The following is a 26,708-nucleotide window of genomic DNA, read 5'->3' on the forward strand; positions in this document are numbered from 1 at the left end:
TTCATTCTGAATTTGGGATTCAGGCGATGGCTCCACACGCCCTCCCTTTGGTCTTCCTGACACTGTGTGTGTTCTGCAGCAGCCCTTCCCCATCTGTACGATAGGTGCCACGGCTGCCCTGCCTACACCCTGCTCCCCCCGATTTTCCAGCACAGTTGCTCTATTTCATTCACTAAACAATTTATAAAGATGAATTAGAATAAAAATGAGATGCAAATAAATTCTGTGCTTTCTCCCTCATTTTCAAATTTCATTTTCAGTCCACTCAACCTGTTATAATCTCATAGTGATTTTCATTTAAAAGAGCTAAATGGATATGTGATTATTGTTACAGGAACTAACACCAGACAATTAAATGTTGAGGTGTTGCTAGATAAAGCGGTGTTTTGATTTGCATAAACATGATGCAAGAAAATCCATCTCAAGCGAGGTTTCAGCTCTAAGACGTGTTTAACTTCAGCTAATTACCACAAGTACCTCTATTAAAATTTTAGTATTGAGAGTTAGGATTACAGCAGTTTCATTTTAAGGTCCTATTTATTTTTATTTTGAACACCTAGTCAAAATGCAGAGCTGATCTATTTTCTACTTACAGTCAATTTCTGCAGGTCAACACATCAAAAATCAATTACACAGCCATGAAATTTAGCCATTAAGGATTAGCTGCTAATCTTATTCCATTTTTCGTCTAATCTTCCCTCTCTCACAAATACGTGCACATTCTGAGGATTTGTGAAAATAAGGAAAGACTTGTTAGTTCAAGACTGTGAACTGGATGTTAAGCAATAGGAAATACCAAAATTTAACATCCTAGTCTAATTAATTTTTGTAAATTACTGAGTAGTTGGCTACATATACATGTATTGTGTTTAATGTGGTCATCTTGAACACACAGAACTGTATCTCATGACCAATGACATTAAAGAATTATTTAGAAGAACCCGGATTTGGATCAGCACTACATTTTTTTCTTTCTGCCCAGTATCTCAAAACCCTTTCAAAACTATGTATGCTGAAGAAACCAGAGAAAGTTTGGGTATTTAAGGGGTGAAATACAAACTAGACGAGCAGAGTATGGGATTAATCTGGATGCAGCAGATCTTGCATTTGGCAGGGGATGGATTACATGACCAGAGTGTCTTTCATTGCCTATGCTTATGACGTTGTAATTCCGGCAATTACTTTCCAATCATGCCATTTAGGAAAGGGAATCAACACAATATGCCTGTCTTAATGAAACTGTAGGGGGATTTTAGGGAAGCAGAATGTAACCGCTCCTACAGTAACAGTGCTGGCTTCACAGACTAACTGTGTAAAGTGTGCCCTAGAATTTTTACAAATGACTGGCTAGATTTTTTTTCCTCACTTGCAGCAATATTCTGGGTATTTTTACCAACCTCTTTTGGAATGCTTTTAGTAATGAAAATTCTACAGTTTATTACAGAAGGTGATCCCATGTACTTAACTGGCCTCTCAAACAAAGAAATGGTTCTCACACCACAGACAATCTGAGAGCTGCACATTTTCAAGAAATAAAAATAGAAAAGACATGTTCTTCTAAATGGAAAGTTGTCTGCCCACAGAAGAAAAGACCATTATTGTAATGCTGCCACTACAATAATTCTACTTACCCTGAGCTTCCTTCCAAACACAGTCACTTTGCCTTTAATCTGTTCTTTCCTCAGACGCCATTCAATTGAGTTCAAACCATTTTCCATTGGTAGAGAAATGTTACATCGTCCTATGGTGGGAGTTACAGTCCCGGCCAGGACATGAGGTTCGCTGTGAAAGCTAATGCTCATGCCATTGGCATACATCACTCTCAAAGTACCATTATTACAGAGCTGGTAGCTGTTCCTCACTTGATCTACAGCAATAATGAAAAGAAAATAATTTAGCTACTCCAGTCATAAAGAAAACACATAGCTTAATTTGATTGTTTTTTTATTGCACTCCTGTTGATGTTAAATGAAGTCAGCCTGCAATTACCACTTACGTGGTACTATGGTGGAAATTACAGATGTTACTGATTCATGTAAAGAACAGTAGTGTAACAGTGAGCCTGCAGAGAGATACTATGTTTATTTCATTACGTTTTTCCTTTAGTCTTAATTATGAATCAAAATGCACAGTGATATATTTCAACCATGTAATTTATTTCTAATATGAACAAAAAGTCCTGAAAACTGAACTGCTGGATAAACAACAAAACATTAAATTCTAGGATACAAAGAAAAGAAAACAAACAAACAAAAGACTCCACACAACTGTTGGACTCTTTATGGGTGTGAACAAGTAAGCTCCTCTTCTTTTTCTGTCTCTGTTTAGAAACTGTCTCCAAGGAGGTGCTTTGAACAGAATTAGTTTAGCTTTAAATCCTCAAGGTATGAGGCTCCAACAATACAGGCTGGCAGCCACAGTCCCCTATTTGTCATTCTTCATTCTGCCACACAAGAACTGTCCTAGCCAATCACACACCTGGCCTTTTTGCTTTCTGAGAAAAGTTATAAAAATAATCCAGTACTTTTACAGCAGTGCTGTTCTCTCAACTCTGACATGGTGATGTCTATTCTAAGACAGTCAGGATGAGTGTTATAGTGTGCAGCTGTCACCAAAGCATCAATGTTTGTCTGACAATAGGACAGCATCTACATAATTAATCAACCGGTATAAGAGAAATAAAGTCTTTGTAACCATGCATGTCACGGTATAATAATGTATAAATGTTGACATTTATGTCAGGAAGACACTATTGTTCAGTGATGATATTCTTATTCCTGTGACATTATATCTTAATTAAAAAATCCTCATCATTCACCAAACTTCTTTTGGTCTATCTGTGATAACTGTGATTGCTTTTGCTTCATCAGAAACAATGGGTGGGTGCTGGAAAGCTCTACATAAACATTTAACCATTTTGTTGATAATCTTTTCTGACATGATCGGGCTGTCACGCTGGTCTCTGATGTGCTAATTATGGCACAAGATCATCCGCTGGTGCTGTTTTACATTTTACTTAATGGTAGTCTAAAAATTTGGAAGATTTATGTCTAATAATAAAAAGTACCTGAGCCTGTTTTCCCACAAGGGCTTTTACACAGATAGCCAACATTCATCAGTCAGACCGCATCTTTGTGGCAGTGAAGTCAGAACCAATTTTGCAGTGAAGTACAGAGAAATATGTGAGTGGGTAAAGTGAACCTGATACAAGAGGTAACAGCAGGACTAACTTTCATCAGCAGATAATGACCACACATATTTGAAGCAAAGTATGATTGTGAAATGTCTCTTACCTGTCCTGAAGACCTGTCATTTTAGGAATGAGCTTTATGAGAGTTTGTCTTGCAAACCTTATACTTTTTCCCCTGCTCATGACTGTACTTATGACACAAATCTTTTGAGAATTGCTTTCTCAAATTGTGTGTGTGGTTAGGAGATGTGCTGAGAAGTGCACTTTGGTACCTTGAACAACTGTATAGGAAGCCTCCACAGAGGAGAGATTTGTGATGACCGTGACATCATCATCCCGATTAGAATTCTCAATGTCGATGGTAATAGACTTTTCCATTTCTCGATGAAGGCTAGTTACCACTCCAGTGGGACGTGTTACATTGGTCAGGCGCCCTTCATGATCATAGCTAATAGAAAAGTTAGTAAGAGCAAAAAAGCATGAGGATATATGTTCATTTCAATACCCAATGTATTAATAATGCACCAAATTTTTGCAAAAATACAGAATGAAACAGATTTTCAAGAACATTTTGGCCATAACTATTTCTCTGTTGTTGAAAGAATCTATGATGATGAAATATTAATTTTAGAGATACTGATCTCAGCTACATGAGTGTAAATTCAGGCTAGTCTCTTTTAAAATTGATTATTATGGATATACAGAGTGATATGTGGCTCAATTACAGTTAGTAAATTCATCTATAGCTTATTTGTTGCATCTCACTCTACAGAAGTAGCATTGTTATGGATACTACTATATACAACTGCGTACACTGCACATTTGCAACTGAATACTTAGTGAAAACTACTAAGTAGGATTTTATATGACATATCAAGGAATAAATTTGCCATAAGAGACATCAGCTTGAGAACATAATCATTTCATTTAGATCTTATCTGTGGCACTTGCACTGCATTTTTGGGTGAATCTTTTGCTCATAAAAATGAAGAATGAGAAGTTAAAGGACAGGACAGGTTGGAGCTGCACAAAGGGCAGCAGTCAAAATATGCCTTATAAGATTAATTAAGTGCTCCAAAAGCATAAAAATAAATAATAATAATAATAATAATAATAATAAAAAGTAAGAGGGCTCTCCATGAGTTTATTGAATCTTAGAGCAGCCACTAGATTTATTTAGAGTTATAACGCCTGGGGAGGGGGCAAAGTAAGAATGCTCCCTGGAATCAAATCATACCATTTTTCCCTTTCCTTTCATATGCTATATTTCTGTGCATACATATGCTAAAGAAGCAATCCTTTGGATTTAAGGGCAAGAAAAGGGGACCTGAAACACAAAATCAGTATTCCTCTAGTTGCTGCAATACTCTACTTGCACAAGAGTCTCTCACCCAGCCGCTACCAAAGCACACAGCAGAAAGACAAGGAAAAAATGTCCTGTGTAGATAAAGGGAAAAGTTTAGGTAGAGACTGAAACCAACTGGTCATCCTTCCAGTGTAGAAATCCAATGATTGAGAAGCCTGGAAGAGAACTGGTAAATCCTTTGCATTGCCTGAGAGTAACAGAAGAGAAGAGTGATACATTTAGTATTACGAAGCTAGATGATTTCTTTGTAGGTCTGTGTTTAGCTGTAAAAAAGAAAAAAAAATGCGAGTGCTTTCAACATGATTTTTTACAATTAAATCATTCAGAAACCTCAAAGCAGGCCACCTGAACTGTACAGCATATCTCCAAAATTAACATACAAAATAGGCTCCTGAGTTAACACAAATATAAAATATGCCTTTCAAATCCATTGCAAATGGCTGCACCCATTCAACTGACTATGGAGGAGGAAGGAAAAAAATCACCTGTGGAGCAACAAGTCTTACCAGAACCAACGGAAGCATTAGGCAAAGAAGTAAATCAATAAAACAAAGCATCATGCGACCTAGAAGGAACCAATAATATAGTGTGTTCATTTAAGCAGTTCAGGATCAAATAAAGATTAAGCAGCATGATTTTTCTTAATAAAAATCACAAGCTTCTACCCATTAGAATATAAATACATGTATATATATATACACATACATATGTTTTACCATATCAACAAGATACTGGATAAAAGATAATACATTTAGATAATCTATGAAAGGCTTTTTGGTTAAGTCTATGTAAAAGGATCCATAAAAAAGGTACTGCAAAGTATGCATAAGGCATAGATGAGGGGAGAACTTGATCCAGCCAAACATCCACCTAGCAAGGAAAAACAAGTAGCACAAAAAATGGATTTTCAGAAACCTAAAAGGTCAATAATGGGATACCCCCTGTCTGTATATGGGCTACTATGGCACGCCTAGTGATTAGCAGAGGTATGAAGAGAATACTTTGGTGTCAAATACTACAGAAGGGATGTTGTTATTTAGGACAAAACTAGAAAAGTCAATGAGTGGTTTCAGAGTGACTATGTAGAGCCTGGTGAACATCCAGAAAAATGGCTGGTGAAACTCCCCATCAGCAAATATATTCAGGTAATGCAAACGAGACAGATTAATTTAAACTCCTCATTCACATTGCTGGGTTTTTAATTAACTCAGGAAAAATTCCTGGGGATTGCTGTGGGCTAGTCACTGAAAATCTCTGTTCAAAGTGCAAGGACTGTCTAAGAGTAAATATGGATGAGTATGTACAGAGACTGAAACAGAAAAATGAAAATATTCCAGTGCTATTTCTAGAAACCAGTGTTTTGCCACCCCTGTCATGGGGCATTTTTCCCAGTGCTGGTCACACTATTTTAAAAGAGAAATGACAGAGATTAAAAGGGTTTATAAGACAACAACAATACTCTCTATGATGATCTGCAGACCATTTAGTTTATAGGCTAGATATAAAAAATCATTACTTAATGATTACATATATAGATTGCAATACCAGTGTATAAGGAAGGTGTTGCTTTTTTCTTTATGCATTGCATCAATAAAATCCTATTTAAAAAAAGTAAAGAAAAAAATAAAATAAAACAAAACAAAACTTTTATGTACTCTGTAATTTAGAAGTGACATTATTGAGGGTTTTTTTTTGAATTTATGTATTCTTGAGACCAAGTGCTCAGTAGACTTCAAAAAACAGTCATTTATCTGAATAATATTAATGTTTTACAGGAATTATATGCTTATATACCTTTCTTCTTCATAACAGGAACCCAATTCTAAACAAATCAAAAAAGAAAATGTGGCAACAGAAAAATATACGGATCAGTCTGGGACATCTTGTATCTCCTTTAGAAGCACCTAGCACTACCTATCACAGTGTGACACAGCATCAGGCGAGATGAGTCAGATCTGATGGATGCACTGAAATTATGGAGCTTTTGTTACCCCAGCTAGAGCACAGTTTCACTGCAAGCTTTTTATATTAACAAAATTCTAGGGAGTGAATGGATCCTTTTAAAATCCTAGCACTTTAAAAAACCCACTACCTCCGTGTGCCCACTACCATCTCCCTAGCACAGCGCTTTGCCATGCCCAGACCTGGCAGAGTGGGTTCAGGTCCCTGTGCCAGCAGCTGCCCCACACTGCCCACAAGCAGCAGCCACCGGGGCCCTGCAGGTGTGTGAGCTGCTGGACGATGCTGCCTGCGATGTGCGGACAGTGCTGGACAGCCCAGCACCTCTGAGACGGCCACAACCAGCTCAGATGTTCTGCGTCAGTGAACAGGCACACAGGGATGTGATGGACATCATAGTTCAGTCATGAGATGCATTTCAGCATGTGTAAAGCTCACAGAGAGCTACAAACATCTGGACTGCATCCCTTCATCAGGCTCGTGGTAACTCGTTTTCCCGTGTCCAGTATTATGGCACCCTTGTCACCTTTTTATTGCTAACATTCAGGTCTTTGAGGTTTGAAACGTGGACTACACAAGCTCAATGGCTTGTAGGTGGGAGAAGCCAGGACAGTTTCATCCACGGTATTGCAGAAAGGAGCAAGAGCAGCTTTGGACCTACCACAGAGCAGGGCAAGGTGCTGAGCCACATATATGTGCATGCACACTTATTCTCCCTCTCTTAAAAAAAATAATAATACAAGCTGGTTCAAGAAAAAAACATAGCATTCTCTTAGGATGCTCCTAAGGCCAAGTGGAATACCACTGAGGACCACGTCAAAGATGTGTGCTTCATGCCCCAGACCAACCCTAAACCTTCCCCATATGAGCCTGCTGTTAGCTGTTACACTATTGAAGAGTCTTGTCTGTTCCTGCTGTGCATCGCTGCATGCATACACACATGCACTATATAACTTCACACACACATATTAAAATAGTGTACGTGTTGGTCTGCATATACACATGCATACATCGATGTTCTGTACAAATTAAATTCCATGAGCATTTTCAGGGTGCAGTTTCACATAAACTAGAGGAATAACAGAACTGGATTATTTTTGTAACTAGTGTGTGTTAAAGAAATGCTCTTACTAAAACATTAAAGAGGAAATAAAACCACAAATCTACCAACAGTCCATATGAAAAAACAGTGGTTCCATTCCCAGGGCCACATCTGAGGACGGCCACGAGAGGGCAATGCTTTCCTTTTTAAGGGAAAGAAAGGCATCGTGGAGAAAACACTGATGTGCAATGCTAATTTAGATGTATTCAGCAGACTGAATACAGTTTCTTATAATCCTGCATTACTTATATTTTCTCTAAAAAATAAGAATGTGGTGGCCGAGATGAATACAGTAATAAACTAAAAAAGGTGTGCATCATTGCTATTCTGTAACCTTAAGGATAAGTCTACAGATAAACCTATACAGGTTAGATATAAAACCCTGTTTACCCTTTCTAGCTAGTAACCTGAGAAATGATATTTAGCAATTATTAATTAACTATCTGAAAAAAAAAAGCACCAGACTTATTATACTTAAATGTCACACATGCATTTTGAATGTTCCATTTAGATTCTATTTTAAAAAATGGTCGGTCAGTAAATGGCAATAAGACTATTAAGAATAAGCTAACTATTAAAGAAAACCAGACTAGTGTTTCTATATTTTTAATATAGTTTTGAACTTCATCTGATGAATTTCATTTAAAGAGGAAATTCTGTCTTTTTAATCTATATGCTCATGAACACCAATGTGCTTTTGGGTTATCTACAAATTATGCAAGTTACACAGGGGTCTGACAGATAGCTGGGGATGTAATTTCCTCACTTGTCTCAAGAATGAACAATCAGTAAAGTTAATCAACATTTTATCAACCATGAGTAATATATGAGTCTGAACAGAAAGATAATTTCAGCTCCAAAGGAAACCGCTGTATTTAGGTTTATAGAAATGGGCAACTCAGTAGGAGCAATAGATTGCTGGGGGCTGGTTTGGATTTGAATTATCTGCGGTCTTGCTGGTGACTAAGAACAGGGGCCCAAGCTGGTGAAACAAAAACATGTTTCTGAATGTCACACATAGTCCTTCGTGTTGGAGGTGAGCGAAATTCCTCACTGGCCTCAAACTATGGGCAGGAATTTAGGTGGTTCCATACCCACCTAAAGAACATGGCAAAACTGATGAGATCAAGCAGCCACTTAATCACGTCTAGCATCGTACTAGACTGAGAGGCAAAGGCCTTATTCAGCATCAGTGAAAAGCCTACAACAAATTTCAGTAGGATCACTTCAGGGCCTAATCACTACCATTTGAAAAATAAATGTACGCTTAATATATCCAAAAACATTCTTACTCATAAAATGTTGTCCATCCTGTTTCATCACTCTTCGTTGCTAAGAGACCACTGTTCCCGTTATAAGTCATTAATCCAAGCTCCAGGGTCTGCGTTGAAACTAGCTTGAGTCCACCATTAGTGCCAACAGCCAGCGTGACAATCTGATTATCTGGCATCAGTAAGTGGCGGGGCATTCCACTGGCATCCCGACGGACCTTCAAGGAGTTGCCATTGCTGTCCATCACCTCCGTGACATCGTTATCGCTGCTATAGGTGAAATTGTACAAGTACTCCCCGGTAACAAGGCTGAGAGTGTACTGGTGAATCCCGTCAGCATTGAAGACATACAGCTCCTGTTCTCCTGGAGATGCAGCTTCATATTGGTTAAAAGAATTAAGAATGGGCCTGTTTTTACTGACAGCCCTAATGCGGATATTTCCAAGATCAGCTATGTAGATGGTACCATCTGGGGCCACAGCTAAGGAAGATGGTGAATTTAAGATGGCATCAGTGGCATACCCATCATCCCCAGAATAGCAATTACAGTTGACATCATTTTTGCAATCACAGTCTGAAGCTGCCCCTGCAAGAAGGCATATTTCTCCATTGGTAGTTACCTGGCGTAGCCGATTAATTTTTTTTTCATCTGTCTCACTGATGTAAAGAACTCCTGTGTGTGAGATGGCAATGGCACTGGCTGATTCAAGTGCAGAATGAATAGCCAGTTTGCTAAGAGAGTAGTCTATACCAGGAACCTGGCAGTGCATGGGGCGTCCAGCAATAATGCTAACTTGATGGTTTTCTGTGATCCGTAAAATAACATTGTTCTCTAGGACATAAAGTGAGTTGTCCATGGGATTGACAGCGAGATCAGTAGGCCACTCCAGCCGTACCTATGAGTTGCACAAATTATTACTGTAAAACTCGTAACTGAAAAGTACACTTCTAGTGTTTAAAATTCCATGTGTAACAACAGCAAATTAGTGAGGGGTTTATCAGCGTAAACCATGAAACTAAGTCATGAACTGCAGCTACTTCAAACAATTATTTTCTTTTTCGGAAATATTAAAGCTATGTGCAGTGGTAACTTCCGCTAATTGTGTTTCTGTGCAAAGAATGAATGCTACATTGTGAAAGCTCTACAATAATTACAGAAAAACAGGCAATTAAGACAATAACTCCCATTATCTCAACCTTATTTCTCTACAGTTGCATAAATAACCTGTGTTAACCACAGTAAAAGGATGGTTCACTCATTTCAGTAATGAATCAAATATGCTATCATCTTGTGATGCCTAATGTATTTCTTAAGTGGCCAAGCAGTCATCCAAAATAGATGCCCATCTCTTCTAATGCTGACAGGAAAAAAAGCAGCAAGAGTCTACCTGGCTGACATCCATGCTGGAATCGCAGCTTAGAGGTCGAACAGCAGTTAGGTCATTGGAGCCCAGCAGAGTTGATATAATTCCATTCTGATCCACTTTTCGAATCATTGTGGCATCAACAAAATACATGAGTCCATACTTATCCACTGCGATTCCTGCAAGTATGAAAAACAGTCCTCAGCAAAGCTCCTAGCGTCAAGGTAGCTTAATCTCATTAACAAGCGTACAAGATGGTAAAGTTTGTTCACTTCTCCTGCCTTCCAACTTGTACCTTTGGCTTCTGAGCCTGGTCCTGGAACCCTCCAAGTAGCTGTACTTCTGCTGAAGAAATGGCACAAGGCAGGTTTATCCTTTGGGGCTTTAAGGAAATAAAAACCAAACAAATCCCCAAAACATACCAAGTTGTCAGCAGAATGCATCAACTTATTTCTAAATTTAAACTCTGTATGAAATATCACATAGATGCATTAAAAAACAAAACAAAACAAAACAAAAACACTAATTTTTAATCTTGGAAATGTGAGGTACTGTTAGAATTCTTTAAGAATTGGTTCAAAAGTTTTGAAAAATTAGTAAGACATTACATTCTTCCAGGATGTTTTAAAATTCTTTGACCTGCTACAATGAATATGGGCAGAATATCTGGTGTTTTTAAATATCCAGGGTTTCAAACCTAGTAGGGAAAAAAAAAACACAAAAGAAAAGGTTCAATGCCTTTCACTTTGCACATCCTCAGAGAGGAAAGGCATAGAAAACAAAAGGAGGAACAGAAGGATGCTGCTGTCTGTTATGAAGAAGGGGAGGCTTTTTCTCACTTGACTTGCCTGCTTTAATTTGGTGCACTGTGTTGTCTGTCCATTTCTTGGGTTAAAATAAAATATTCATCTAAAAATTTTGCATGAAAGTGGTTTCAGTATTCATTGCATTGCTCAGTCAAAGCTACAGTTTTATCTTCTTAACTTCAATGACGAGGCTTATCTTAAAGCATGCAAGCTGTGCTGTCCCACAAACATATTTTGTACTTGTATAAACTGAAACTATTACCTATACAAAGAAACAGAACCTCTCATTTTTATTCACTTTTACTGTTATCTAGTTACCTTCAACCAGTGCAAGAAAACACAAAGATGTTTCAGACATCTGGCAATACACCTGAGTAATTCATATTTACAATTAAGATGAAAAAAAAAAATCTTAAAAAGCAATACATTCCCAGATCTCTACATAACTTTTTTTGTTGTTGTTGTTATTAAAAATTAGGAATTCAAAAGGGCAAAAATTCTTTTTTTTTTTTTTCTTCCCTATAGGAAGAAAAAGCAAACACATAAAATAAAAGCTAAGAAAAATGCCACAGTAGGAAGATTTTCTTCCAAAATGCTATATTACAAACTGTATTTTCATTCCCAGTTTACATGTTTGCTTCTTGGAGTGAGCGTTACCCTGCTAATTTGTGTTCTGTTCTCTTTTTGCAGCATTCAGTGTTGGGGTAATAAAGTTTGCTTTAACTAAACAAAGCACGAACACTTGCCAATCCACTGTAATTAAAGCACGGAATAAAAATTACCAAGCAAGTAGTGATTTAATTGCCAGATAATTATTTCCACATCCAGCCTAGCCTCACACAGTCATTTTCTCTGGCTTCTTTTACTACGTTACCTCGAGGGCTCATTAGGGTTGCGTCCACTGCTTTCCCTCCATCTCCACATCTGGCTTCATCAAAGGGCAGGCATTGCTCTCCGGTCCCTGCTACCACTTCGGAATTACCAGCTAGGTCTTTTGTGCCAGTGAGGGATTTGACTCTGTATATCCGTCGACTGTTGGTGTCGGATACATAGAGTGAGCCCGAAACAGGGTCCACGGCCAGATAGTATTTATGAGCGGGATTGTTGCTTTAGGGAAAAAGAAAGCATAGAACAGAACCAGCTGAGCAGTCTAAAAACTTCACGGGCTTTCAGAGCTTAGATATTCATCAGACACACAGAGATCTGGAAAGAAAGTCTGACACCTTCCATACAGAGGTGGGATCTGAATAACTACTGTTTGAGGATTTAATCTGATTAGGAACTGGTCAGTGTTTCAGCAGGATTGTCATTCCAAATCTCATTCTCTTTGCTACACCAAACATTGCGTAATAGGTCCCAATAAGCCAAAGCCACACAGCAGACTTTCCTCTTCAGCTCTTTTAGCCCTTTAGATGCACGCCAGGTCAATTCTCTTTGGCTTACTTCTAACTGTTACCATCCCCACCCCATGTTTGTTTGTTTGTTTGTTTTTTAAATTACTTCCCTTGAAAAGAGAAGTCATAGAAATAAGATCAAACAATCAGCTTCTGAGTTACTTATATTATGCCACAAGATTTGTGAGGTCTTGCATAAATAGAAGGCAGAAGCATAACAAATTTATTCCTAAAGCAAATTCATTCTTATTCATTCTTATCAAGAATCTCATTTACGGTAGATGAAGATGGTTATGTAACTACAACCAGAGAGACCCCAAGTGTCTGACTTTAACTCCAAACCTTCTGTTACTGACAAACTAGTCTTCAGTTTGAGATTATGACGTGTGCTTATATGGAAAGCTACTTCTCTTATGAAATATATGTTTTTTGACAGCTTGTCACATTTTGGAACTACTTTAGCAAATCATCTGCAAATTGAGAAATATCAATCTTGGCGATATATATACATTCACATACACAGAACTGCAGTGCAGAAATATTTTCAAAATCTTGCCTGGCTAGTTTAACTCAATTTAGTTGGAATTTAAGCATGATCTGAATTTTCCAGCCTTTGGAGCCTATGGGTGAGCATAAATAAGGTCAATGGTGGTTTCAAAACATAGAAGACAAATGAAGACAGGAAGAAAAAAAATGAAGGTTACTTACCAGTAACCAGAGAGATTTGCCTCCAAATATCCACACTCCTAGTTTCAAGTGGCAAAAGTGCCCATCTCCAAGAGTGAGGATACGCAGAGATAAGTTATGATGGACATAAGCCATTTCTTGATCAGATTCACTGGAAGTACAGTAAGGGCACTTTCGGCAGATGGATTATTGGCAGCACAAAGACAACTGCATTTATGTGGTCAAGACCAGATTTGGAGGAATGAGGAGGTGCAAAAATATCACTTTCTACAGTTATCTTCCTCTATGCCAGTCTTTGGCATACCATGATTTTTAGGTCAATAAGAATTTGTTCTACAATTGTAGAAAGTAGGAAGGAGATCTGTTTGATCAAAGTTAAATAGGCAGAGGTAACACCATCTGCTGAAGTCTAGGAGTGTAGAAATTAGAGATGAAAAAATACAATAAACAAAAAAAATACTTGGCAGTTTTATTTCATGCATGAATCTCGAGTACTTTATAAAGATGGGTATTATACCCATTTTACAGAGGAGGAAACTGAGGCACAGAGAGGTTAAGTGGTGTAGACAAGGTTATACAGGGAGACTAGTGACATTCTTGAGATCAGAGCACAATTTCTTTATTCCCCAAGTTCCTCTCCTCACCCTCAGCAGCAGACTGAGACTACTCTTTTCACATTCCTTCTCATCCTACCAAAACAAAGCTTAATCTTCTCTGCCATATATAAAAAATATTTTTTCCACTTCTTCAGTCTCTCAAGTCTCTGAGCCATACAAACACCTGCACATTACTCATTGTATTGAATTTCTGCTCTCTTTCCACTACGCTTTGCCCTTAACACTTGAGAACACAACTTCACTGTGACAGTAGTGCTGTGCCATGCTCCACTTTGCAAACACACCCAGATTTACATCAGGGCTTTCCAACAGCAGCAGACCAGCCAACACACCTACATGCTGCTGCTTGCCGTGTCTCTTCTCTGTTGCCTTGCTGAGTGCTTTTAACCTGGCTCTTCTGGAACATGTGGAGCCCCACGTTGGGGGATCAGGACAAATTGAGGCAGGTACAAGCTGGAGCACAGATGTACTGCTGGCTCGGTGGTCTGAGCTGCTCTGAACTGAGCCTGTGGGAGCTGCCCCACTGCTGCTGCAGGTCCAGCACAGCCTCACACAGGGCAGCAGCCACCCTGCGAGACTGGAAAGGTCTCTGGGGTTTTCAGATGTGGTTTGCCAGCCTGTGCCTGCCTTCCTAAGTGAGCGTGCCCCTACTTCCCTTCAGCCTGCAGCTAGCCTCAGCTAAGTCCCACTGTTGCGGCATGGAACAAGGTATGAATCAGGGTAAAGAACAACAGTAGAACATGCACTTATCTCCCTGTTCTCTCATGCAGTCCTACACGTGTCCATGGAGCTCACCCTGTCTTTCTCCCTGCAGTCTAACTCAGGGCAGTCTTGCCAGGGTGTGGGTCATTAGCTTCTGTTCCCCATCAGGGAAGTACCTCGCTGGAGCTGCTGACCTGTTATACTTCTGCTCTTGAGCTCTGTAAGGGAACAGATGGAGGAAGACTCTCCACAAAAAATATCTGAGGGACTTTGGCACAAGGACAACTAGTGGAAGGCAACGTGCATTCACTGCCTCCAAAACCATCTAGGAGTTTCTTACCTCAAATAGTGAGATGTGTTTTATAAATGAATAGTAAATAGTTCCCCAACTGGCAACTGAAAAACTAAAGATCTTCTCTTTTCTCTGTGCCATGGTAATCCTTTATTTGAATTACAGAAAATAAAGGAATGTACCTTGCTTTAAAAGATCCTCCGTAACACTGATACTGCTCAGAGGCCTCTGCCAATAATGCCTCTTCCTCTAACCTCCCTGGTGAGGGCAGCAGCTACCACCTGCAACCTTATCCTGGTCTGCTAGGAAGCCTGGTGCCTGACTGCAAGTGCAGGCAGCACCAGCTTGTGCTTGCTGTTCTTCTCATACATGCATCAACAGTGGTAACAATAGCTTTTCTTGAAATATAACCAAAAAAGAGAAGCTGCCCAGAGCAAATCTCTAAGCACCTGAAAAATTAACTATGCTTATAATTGCAAATGAGGAGCCTCCAGCATCACCAGTAACCATTAGCAAATTGTGAATGAATTCATATAGATAAGAAAATCCAGTGGAGTTACACTTCATATACCAAAATATATTATGAACAGGAAATTATACTGTTTACTCCAGACAGGCTTTTGCATCTAACTTATATGGCAGAAATGAAAGAGGTCATGGACAGAACAGTATGGAAGAGCTTATAGCAGCTCTCCTTGTTCTTGCACTTGATCTTCTGCAGGTTGAACAACCCTTTCCACCTGGCAGGGTATGACATGGAGGAAGGTACAAGTGTTTCCTATGCTGCTCACATCCAGAAAGCCCAGTACTAAGAGGAAAACCCTTTTCTCCTAACATCCAGAAAGGTTACACCTCTCTTATGAACCTTACAGTGATTCTAATCCATCTAATGGTTGCACACAACCAGCCCCATAGGCTGACTGTGAAATGCATTCAATGAAAGAAAACAGAAACTATCTTATAAAAAATAGGACAGAGGGTTCAGAAAAATCTCTAATGACCGGAAAATGCATTTTTGACCTATTTCCAGTTGTTAGTGTTTTTGTGAACCTCTCTGGCATTCGTAAAACTGCTGTTGTAGTTTACCTCAACCACTTAGACCAATTACAGACAGCAGTGAGAACTGTTTATATAGAAGTTAGCTTGGGGTTCATTATATTTGCATTCTACTAGAAAATTCTAATTACTGTCAGAACTTATTTGGTTGCTTTTTGACTACATTTCATAATTGCTAACGCTTATCATATTCATAACACACAATTAGCACATAAAATGTTTCTATATATGGTACATGAAGAACATAACGGTACACAAGAAGCACAACACAAAAAGCAAACACAATGAAGCAAACAAACCATATCAAATTATATGGGAAAGAGCTCGTGTCTTACCTATGTTTAAACTCTTTATTTCTTTATAGAAGGGGAACAGAAGGAAAAAGAACAAACAGTTAGCTGAAGAATAGATGGTAAAGCAAACATAGTATTTGTTTTATTTTACAAAAGGACACAGGAGAAGATATCTCTTTTCAGCACTAGCCTTAACTTGGTTTATGGATGAAGAACGACTGAGAGTGATCCACTTGCACCTAGTTCCCTAGTATGACACCCCTTCCCTCATCCCCCACCCCCCTGTATGCGGCAGGAAGCTTTCTGGACCACTGAGAGAGTTTTCACATGGAAATATACGTAGCTTCTGGGCTAGGAGGGAGAAAAACTGGCAGTTTTCTGAATACAGAAGTGAGAGTGGGGAAGCACTGGGATTAGGATATTCTCAGACAGCTCGTTGAAACCTCTTTAATCAAAATAGTTTTCCAACAGGCTATTTCTAAACAAATTTCTATTACGCAGTTTATTTTCTTCTCCCCCAGACACTAAAATAACTGCTTAAGGCAAGTTTGGCTGCTACTTGGTAGCATTTTTTGTAGATTCTAGTTAAGCCAATCAAAACAAATGTTAGGGTAAAGAAAAAAATACCTTTTAAATGTGCAGTAAGATACTGTGCAATGGGAGATGTGTAGCATTAATTGATACCTAGTTTTCTGTCTAGACACAAGCCAAAAGAAAAGCATCCTCTGCTTCCCAGAAGTAAATTAATACATTCTCCACACTACAGGGCTTCACTGTGTTTTTCTTTGAAGGAATATAAATTGAATAAAACAGTGAGGTGCATGACTCCTGAGCTGCAGAACTCAGTGCACAGCCCCAAACTTCCAATACCAACGTTAAGTGTGACATGCAGTACTTCTGAGCCAGAATTTCTATTAGCCATTCAGATCAAGTACCTTCAGAAAGGACAGTGCAAAGGAAATATGCACGCTGGCTTATTCTGACTTACAAAGATTTATATTGGCTTACGTAAAACCCAAATTATACCCATTGTTAAATCTAAACAAAGTGATACATTTAGTCTGTAATAGTTATGGAAACCCCATTTGCATATTATATGAGCTATTTGATAGTAGCTGAAGACTCATTCTAATTCATACTTAAATGGTTAAGAGTTTGAAGATTTAAATCATTTAAGTCATAGGTATTTTGAAGTGTCCACTGAATCACAATTACTTCTATAAGTGATGTTTGCTGCAATGAGCCCTAATTCCCTTTGGAGAACAGAATATGGAAAAGATCATTGGGAATCCTAATAAACAGTGTGTAAAGTCATTTGCAGCTGTCCAACAGTACTCAAAACACAATAACTTCATTGCTCATTGCTAACAGTCATAGCAGAAACTAAAGAAACTACTCTATGGAAAACAGACTTTCATAAAAGAAAAGAGAACATGGACAAGAGCAGAAACAGAAGATAGGCTTCTTAATCTTTACTGCTGTCCTTTCTGCTCACCCACTCTGAAAAGTCCGAGTTGTTTCTTGCATAGGCAGAAAGCAAAATTCTCAGACTAGTAACGTCATAAAGCTGGAGATAACATTTTCAAGTATCTGATGTACTACAAAACTTTGTCAGTGACTGGCATTTAGAAGTGAGATGGATATACATGTACATGTAAATGCCTTTTAATTATCCTAGTTCAAAAATGTTTCTCTTCACCTATATATCTGTAGTCCTATTTACTAGAAAGCTAGACAGATCTGAATTAGTTGGGAAAAAAACACATTGGCATATTCTATGTAAAGCAGAGTTGTAGTGTATACTGATAATAAATGTTTATAGCAAGTCATACAGCTGTACCAGCTAGCTTCTGTGGTATATACTGAGCTGCCAGCAGAAAACACTGGATAATTTTGACTTTTTTTTTTTTTTTAAACCTCTGGATAATGAGGCAGACTGATGGATAGGTGCCAGAGAGGGATCTCCGAGTAGAACTGGCCCGAATCTGATCTCTTTTCTCTTAATATAAATTGGAATTCACAACAGTGACATCAACAGAATGACATGAATGGAAGAGAGGTGTGAAATAGAGCTAGGCCTCCCATTCTTTAACAGCCCAATCATTTTGCATTTCCCCCCGCTAATTAAAAACTAACCGTACAGAAGAAGCAGAGGAATTGGTTACTGGTCATATCATTAAAAAAAAAAAAAAAGACTAATGACCTAAATTCACTCAGCATGTTTTGCAGCTACATCCAGTTTACAAGAACGCTATTCTTTTGCCTGAGTGGGCTGCAGAAGTATCAGAAGACAGCCAGTGCAAGATGTTTTTCCTTATTTTTCTGCCAAATAATCAATAGTGTAGTAACAATAAAAAACAGTTACATGAGTTATGGTTCGAAGCAATAGCTCTTGCCTCTCCTAGAGGAATGAAAAAAGGCGATGAAACAGAAATGGGTGAAGTGGTACACTCTACACTCATGCCCTCCCTATTAAGTGACCAAATCTTAGTATTTTGTGGGGGAATAGAGGTATGATCTTGGAAAGAGTTCTGATGTTACAAAGTGACTCTGTATGTCAATCCTTACTGCACTTGCCAACCTACAGAAATAAGCTTACAAGAATGGGAAGGAAGTGGGGAAGTGCCTTTCTACATCACTGATATGAAAACCTTCCTTCTAATTTCCCAAGATTTCTTTGTTTATCACTGTGGCTCAATACCTTAGGGCAGTCAGTTCTGTAGTTATCAGACAAAACTAAATGATGTACAGCAATGAAGGGAGATCGTATCAAATGATAACCACCAGGAAAGAACAAGATGGTGTGCACTACTGTACTTTTTTTAAAGTTAGTTTGTACTCTTTATTCCTTCTCTATATTCATTAGCTCTAACTCTAGTCTGATTAGCTACAAACTTTGAACTATGCATTTCTGTGCCCCATTTCTCCACTGGAATTGAAATAGGTTGAAAGTGACAATGTTTTACAAAATTATAAAAATAATGGTAAAGGCTGATTTAAGCACAGGCTGCAGATTTGAAGTGCTAAGACTAACTTCTTACCTCAGCTCCAATATACTAGTAACATTCTTGGATGGGAAGATACGCCGAATATAGTTAAAATCTCCAACAAAGAGACTTCCATCAATTCCCACTGCCAGTGCTACAGGGGCCAAAAGCTTATTTCCTTCTGCAAGACCATTGCAGCTAGGACAGGATATGCTTCTTCGGCGCCCATTCCCCATAATGCTGGTTATCACAGCTGGCTGTTGAGTTAGAAACTGATTTTCTCCATTGCCTTTGTGCAATATACCTAATAACAGACAGGAAGAGAAGTGGTTATTACAGTCATTTGTTACAGGTGACTTCAGGTAGTTCTTCTTTCAACAGCTGCTGTTAAGGACTAAACAGTGAAATGACTTCAGCACTGGTTCTCTAACAGTGCAAAAACAGTGAAATAGGCTTGCAGTAGAAAACAATAAAGGTATAATGAGGGTTCTCTGTTAAAGCACACACACATAAACAACTACAAACACAAACCCAAACTTAAACCCATGGTGCTTTGGTATTCAAAAATACCATCAGACATCCTTCCAGCCTAGCACAATTATCAGACTGTCTTAATAACTGGGAAGTGAGGAAGGAAAGAGCAGAGAGGAAGTGTTCCTTGTTAGTCCACTCACATCCATTGAATCCAATTTCTTATGTTACATTTTGTTTGGAATTTTCTTCCAACCTCACTTTCCTCTTTCCCCCCTCCCAGTCTTTCTCATTTTCTTCATGACACAAATGGAGATGCCAAAAAAAGGGGACAGTGCAGAAAAGGAAAAGACAGGAGAAAGAAAGATGGAACTCCTAAAAGGGCTGCTCTGGATTGCTGATGAAAGACAAAAGGGGAACTAGTATTAAGGACCTTTATTAGATTTCAAGAAAAACGCATTTAAGACAGGTTCTCTCTTCTAAACATACTTGTTCTAAAAGTAGATACCTGTTCTAAGAAAGGAGAGGATTCTCTGACAGAGTGACCAATTTCAACACCATCAAAGGTTGCAGAAATCTGGTCAGAAACTTTTAGCCACATTCTCTCTTGGAAATACAGTTGCATGATTCTAATGTAAAGCAACTGGCTCCCCAGGGACAAGTACTGTTGCCATCACTGATGACAGCAACAAATATCATGCTCTATCCAAATGGCCATCTCAGCAGTGTTTGATTTTCTGCACAGCACTTGAAGTGTGTTCAAATAGCTTACTCTTGCCTATTCTGAAGCTTTTGATTTCTTGAGTGACAGTATATTCTGCAACTGTTAATGCAAGAAAGAGCGGGAAGGCTATAGAAAACAGGAATTAAATGAAATATATGTTAAACATTCAATTCCTTGGGAGTCTCTGGATAAAATGTGAAGACCAAGAATATTCAGTTTAGGGTACTTAAATAGAAGTGAGGAAAAACCAAGCAGGTAACACAAGGAAAAAACAAACAAGAATCGGTATCTTGTCACAGTCACATACTCCTTTTAAACCCTATCTCAAATAAGAAAGGAAAAAGTCAAACAAAAGGAACCAGGAATGGATGTGGTTAAGATCAGATGAACAGGGAAGGAAGACAGGAACTAATTGCAAGCAGATAAATGAACAACAGAACAGAGGATAAAGATTTAGACTTTTATAAATTGATGTTTTGTAGGAGGGTAAAAAATCTGTTGAAAATCTACAGAAATTTTCTGACAACTGAAACATGTCCCATTCCTTACGAAACTAAAGAAGAAACAAAAAGAGTGAAGAAATTTTATTTTTCAAAGGGTAAATATAATGTAAATAAAAAGTGTTCCCATACAAAACTCCATATAGCACAGAAAACATGTGGAACTAACTCACCACTCTTGACATTAAGTACATGATGCTTATCCAAAGACCATCCTCCTAGATTGGAAGGATCTAGTTCAAATCCTTGCAGCAGTGCTGTCCTCTTCTCCCATAAAATCAGACTGGGGCAAGTCTCATATTCAAAACCCACAGAAACTGAAAAAAAAATAAAAATAAAATCTAATATACTTGCTGAACAAACACTAAATTAAATGTCCAGGACACATTCAAATGGATCAGTATTCCAGTTCCCCTGCCCCCTCAAAAAGATGAAGTGATTATATTCCTCTCTTTTCATCTACAATATTAAATTCAGATCTTTGACTAGACACAAATTTGAAACTTCATTCATATGTACTCTGCAGGGATCTGATCACTTTTCTTTGAATAGCTGGCTTTGGGAAGTGACTGGTTTGGTGAGAGAAGAGTGAGAAATATAATTAAAAAAAGATAATAAAATTCTCCTATCAGATAACAGGACAAGATCAAACTCTTAATTTGCCAGATGTTCACAGCACTTATTGTGTTCATTTTACATGCCATATTTCAAGAAGCAGAGAAAATTTTGTGTGTTTTTAAGCACACACACAGTTAGCATTACTCAGGAAAGCAATATCCTATGCAATAATGTAAGAAAGAAAAGCTGTAGCAAAGATTTTAGAAAAATATGGAAAAGAACTATGATTCAAGTAAGTTTTTATTTCCACATTGGCACATCTCTAACGCACAGTCTTTAGCACTGTTGTATCAAAAATTTTCTGATATTCAAATTAAATTGAAAACTTAAAAATATTGTGATGATCACCCACTTTCCTAGCCACTAGAATGAAAAGCTATAAACAAGGGAACTAAAAATATCCGTAAAACTGCTAGACTGAACAGCATTACAAAAACACTGCTTTATTTCAAATGTATTAACACTGCAAAAGGCTGGAATAACAGCATGCATGAGACTCCACATGCACCAAAGAATGTCAGTCAGTTTGGATATGAGGTTTATTTGTTAACTGAAAGAATATAAAGACAGTGATGTACCATGTTTTGCCTAAGCCCCTATGGCCAGTTTTTCCAGTTGGCAGGTCTAAAATTTCTAAGTCAGCTACTGATCAGGAAACACGGCTGGTAGACCCTCTGAATGTGATCTTTTAAATATGTAAAAGAAACATGCTGCATAGATTGTAGCATAATCTATGTGTGGAAGAAAGAACTGTTTAGTACATTTGCTTCTCCATAGAAAATCTTTGCAGTTTTTTTTTTTACTAAAAATTGCTAGTGTTTGAAAAGTTTTTGAGCTTGCATATGCTGACTTACCTACAGCATCTGACAACCCATAAACCTTCTGACCATATGCATCTGTTTTGTCCCAGATAAATGTATAAGCCAAGTTGGGAGATGCCTGAAATGATTTTTGAAATAGATGCCCTTCTACTGCTACCATCAAATGAACTTTGATCAGATTCAGTGGCACAAGTGACTGAGTCATGATGATCTTAAGTAAGGATTTATATCCAGCAGTACGGGAACTCAGGTAGTTGAGCTTTATACTCGAGCCAGGGATCTCAATTTCTTCATGAAGAACCTGAATAGGAAAAAGATCAAACATTTTACATTACTGCTTTTTTATTTTTTTAGAATAGTATCTCTGCATATTTTTTATGAACAAATGATTTTCTGCTAGTGGTAATGGCTATCCTCAAATCAGTGCAGTGATAGAGCTCAGCTCCTGTTTCTGGACAAAAAGTTATTTGGTCTCTCTCTATTTTAAAGGGAGTCCACTGCAAAAGCATAAATAAGAACAAGAGTTTTATTGCAAGTTATATGCAAGAGGAATACAAGAAGACACCTAAGAACCTGCAATTTCCACTAACAATTTGTATGAAGTAAATACTGAGTAAAGTAGTGAAAACAAGTGAACTTTTCCTTTGTCCTAAATAACATGTAAGAAAGCAGACTGTGACCAGTCGCATACACCAAGCCTCTGCAAAATTCACTTCAAACGCCTAAGCTGCCAACTGAAATACACAGATGTACTTGATAAGTTGTATGATAATGAGAAGGTGCAAGGTAGTCAAACATAAATGTGTCTGGGTGAGATAAACTTACGGTATCTCCTACAGACTTCATTAGAAAGCTCAATATCTGTCAGAAATAATGCAACCCTACAGAGGTATTTGTTATAACAATCCCAGGGGACAAATGGTGACTGTGACAAGTGCTTCGGTCAGCAGTAGCATCTGACCACTGATTTTTATATCCTTTTCACTCACGCTATTCTTACCTGGGTTTCTGGTACAATGGGATTTCGGCCAGGAGCATCACTGAAGAAAGTGGAAAGCGGTGATGAAATGATGACTGGATCAGGACGGACAAAGCCACTTAGATCACAGCTGGGAATGGAGTTCTCCTCTGTCTTCATCACGAGTGTGTCCATGGCATAGAAGCTATTCCACGGCAACCATACTGTCCTTTCCTGACTCATAAATGGGGCCCGTTCAAAGTGCAAAGTTAGGGATGCTCCACCATTTGCAACCAAGTCAAACCTAGAAAAACATGGGATTTATAGGTGATGAGACTGAATAATTCCAGTAATAACATTCCTGGCTAATGGAGTATCATCGCAATATGTGTATTTTAAATGTCATGCCTCAAATTATTGGTAATGGGATGTGAACCTCTGGCAACTGAACAACTGACTGAAATACAGTCAAGACAAGCAGCAATTTGTAGTCATCTGGACAAACGTTGTTCCTATATGTTATAAAACCTACATTAAAACAATTTTCAATAAAAGAACAAACAGCCACATTTATTATCACTAGCCACCTTTATACATAGAAACAGCAGAGAAACCAAATTCATACTGAGCTGGACACTGAATTATCCCTTTCCTAATAGATGCTGTCCATCATGAAACAGAATGGGACAGGTGGCAGTAAGAATAGTAATGAAAAGTTTTGCTGTTCCTGTTCTACAAATAAGATAAGAATTCCTGTCTCCAGGATAATTGATCTATCATTTTTCAGAGAGATTAGATATTTACTCCCAAATCCCTGTATAATCACCATAGCACTGCGTAGCTCTGCAGGCATTTTGAAATCTGTCCTGAAGGCAAAAAATACTTCTAGGTTGTACTGACAACAGAACTAGTTATCAGGTGTTTCATGTAAATAATGGCAATGTAACAAATTACTCAATGATTTCATTTAGATCTAGAGTTAATAGTACAGCAATATATGAGCTGAAACCACTGAAATCAACAATGTTATACTTTTATTACAACAGCAGATATGTGGACATGAAATACTCTAGTTCAATTTACTCATATTAAGTATTTCAATTCAATAGTTTGCATGAAAGATCAAGAAAAAATGGCAAATGTTTACAATATATGTGTCATAGATATGCTGTTTTAGTTACCACAGCCAGTAAACTACATAAACCATGACACATTAATTTTGGGTTTCTGAATTCGTGCACATTTCAAATCAGATAATACAAGGGGGGGAAAAAGCTCTTCTTTGCACAGCAGGAAAATGTCTAAATATATTCAATTATAATCTTTTGAATATATTCTACCCTGAAGAAACACAAAATATAGTGGATCTTCAAAAGGAAGGAGAGACAGAAGGGAACTTTTAACAAAATATGCTATTCTAAAAACGATACTTTTTTTTTTTTTTTTTTTCTAGCAGCATTAGCCTGCCTTGCATTTTAAACTAAAATATTGCTGTTCTCAGCTGGGTATTTCTGTACACCACAAATGTTTTTATAGATACAGAGCAATTTATTTGAAGGGAGTCTGACTGCTAACGCATTATTATCAGAAGTCAGCCTTTTCATATTTACTTTCATTTAGTATTCAAAATGCCATGTGAAAAAATACTTTTGTGTTTACTTAATAGCTCTTTGCCCTGGGAGGAATGCAATGCATGGTACCACATGGTTCCATTAGATTGCACCATCTGTTAATCAGCAAAGATATTACATAAAAAATGGGTACTCAATGAAACAAGCAAACTCACGTGCCATCCTGACGAGTGATGGTATAGCCATACTTTGGATACTTGACAAATGACACATTGACCCCAACTAGAGGCGTTCCATCTGTCGTCACCACTTGGCCTCTTATAAGAGACACAAGACTGAAGAAGAAAGATAATTAAAGGTATTGAAGTTAGTTATGAAAACAGTTGCAGTGTTTATAAACTGAGTTGTGGAACATTTGTGCCTCATTTACTCTGAATCCGATTTACTGCAAGGTTTATTAGAATACTGAAGATACCACGATATTGCCCAGCTCTCTGTATATACTTAAATCAAGAAAATGCTGTCTATGCAATATGGTCTGTATATATGGAATGGGAGGTAGCACCTTCCCTTGGGCTGGAACGCAAATGTGATTGCCTAATGAGGCTTTGCAGAGGAGAAATTGGAACAGAAAGTTACATCATGTTCAGCCAAGCCACAACTCTGACCCTGAGGTCCCACTGAAATGATGACTAGTCACTTCTCAAAAAACAAAAAAACCTGGCTGGGTACAATATGATGTTTCTGGATGCCTAGTATACTTCAAAAACATGGTGTTATGCCATACCTGTTTTATGCAACTTGTTTTCCAAATTAAGGTGCATGTACCTTTATCTTAGGGAGCACCAGATATTTGTACGCTGCACTGGGTCCTGATTCATAATCCTTGCTTTTCACTTCGTCAGCAGAAGTGAGAATTTGATTCAAGGCCAGATTGATTCACAGGCAAAATAAAGAGATTTCTTAGCCAACAGGTTACCTACTTTGCTCAAACTAAAGGAGAGTAAGACTAGTTATTCCTCTACAGTAAGGCATATTCAGTCGTCTTCTCTTTTGAGAGTGCTTTGCTGCTGGTGAGTGCACAGCAGGCAGAAACAGCCACCCAACTGCATTTGCAGCCTCCTTGGCACTGGAAGGAGCAAGCCCCACTTCTCCCCGCTCTGCTGCTCTCTGGCGTGGTCAGCCTGTTCCTGCCTCTTTCCTCTGCGCTCCCAGCTGGAGAGGGCTCTCCATCTCCTGGCTCCTTTCCTTTCCACCTTCCCTGTATCCTGAGGGAAAATGGTGAGAAAGGGAAGCTGCACAGTAAAAGGGAGATGAAAAGGAGAAGCTCTGTGTAGATAGGTTGCCGTCTTCAGTGGAAGCATGAAGAAAAGGGAACATGATCCTGAAACATGGGGAAAGTTAAACCTCACTGTAACCCCTAATCTCAGGGACCACTACATTTAGTTTTGCTGTAGCCCTAGGTGAAACGATTTCTATTTCAGCGCTAAGTGCTTCTAGCACGGTCCACCAACTCTCATGTGTTGCTACAGAGTGAGTCAGAAAATCAAAAGCTGCATTTCTGAACTGCCTTTGCACTGCAGGACTGGAGCTGCCCATGAACCTTAGGATGCTTCGGGCACATCGACACACACAGAAACCTGACAAGATAGATACTGAACCCTGATTTCTGGACCCAGTCCAAGCTGTTGGATGAGGGGATTAAACCTGCCTGTGTTTTGCCGAAAACTCACAATATTTAGTTGAATTCTGGGACAGCTTATTTATCCCCTATACATGCATTTCTAAAGCTATTTACTTATCGGAGGATATTAATTTTCATTAGTAATATCAGGGATTGTTTTTAGGACATTTCTGTTATTTCTGAAATGTTCAAGATGCTGTGATGTGCATTTCTAACTGTATTATACTGGCTGTTTAACAATTATTTCCTCATATTTTTATTCCAAACATGGGAGA

General features: G+C 38.3%; 1 protein-coding gene across 15 annotated transcripts in view; it reads right to left on the reverse strand.

Annotated features, from left to right (window-relative positions):
- TENM2 (teneurin transmembrane protein 2) overlaps positions 1-26,708 on the reverse strand; it is a 1,136,432-nt gene that overhangs the window by 11,588 nt on the left and 1,098,136 nt on the right. For 12 of the 15 annotated variants that reach the window (XM_068697798.1, XM_068697795.1, XM_068697793.1 and 9 more), the window contains 11 exons: positions 24,965-25,084; positions 23,221-23,482; positions 22,254-22,521; positions 20,955-21,098; positions 19,141-19,390; positions 16,142-16,162; positions 11,933-12,165; positions 10,277-10,431; positions 8,910-9,784; positions 3,463-3,638; positions 1,632-1,867 (listed from right to left, as the gene is read on the reverse strand). In XM_068697798.1, coding sequence (XP_068553899.1) covers positions 1,632-1,867; positions 3,463-3,638; positions 8,910-9,784; positions 10,277-10,431; positions 11,933-12,165; positions 16,142-16,162; positions 19,141-19,390; positions 20,955-21,098; positions 22,254-22,521; positions 23,221-23,482; positions 24,965-25,084 — 2,740 coding nt within the window. The remainder of the gene's footprint in view (positions 1-1,631; positions 1,868-3,462; positions 3,639-8,909; positions 9,785-10,276; positions 10,432-11,932; positions 12,166-16,141; positions 16,163-19,140; positions 19,391-20,954; positions 21,099-22,253; positions 22,522-23,220; positions 23,483-24,964; positions 25,085-26,708) is intronic. The other 3 variants (XM_068697797.1, XM_068697794.1, XM_068697792.1) reach the window with 1 other exon arrangement.

This window comes from Anas acuta, chromosome 14 (genome assembly GCF_963932015.1).
Source record: "Anas acuta chromosome 14, bAnaAcu1.1, whole genome shotgun sequence".
Lineage (NCBI taxonomy): Eukaryota > Metazoa > Chordata > Aves > Anseriformes > Anatidae > Anas > Anas acuta.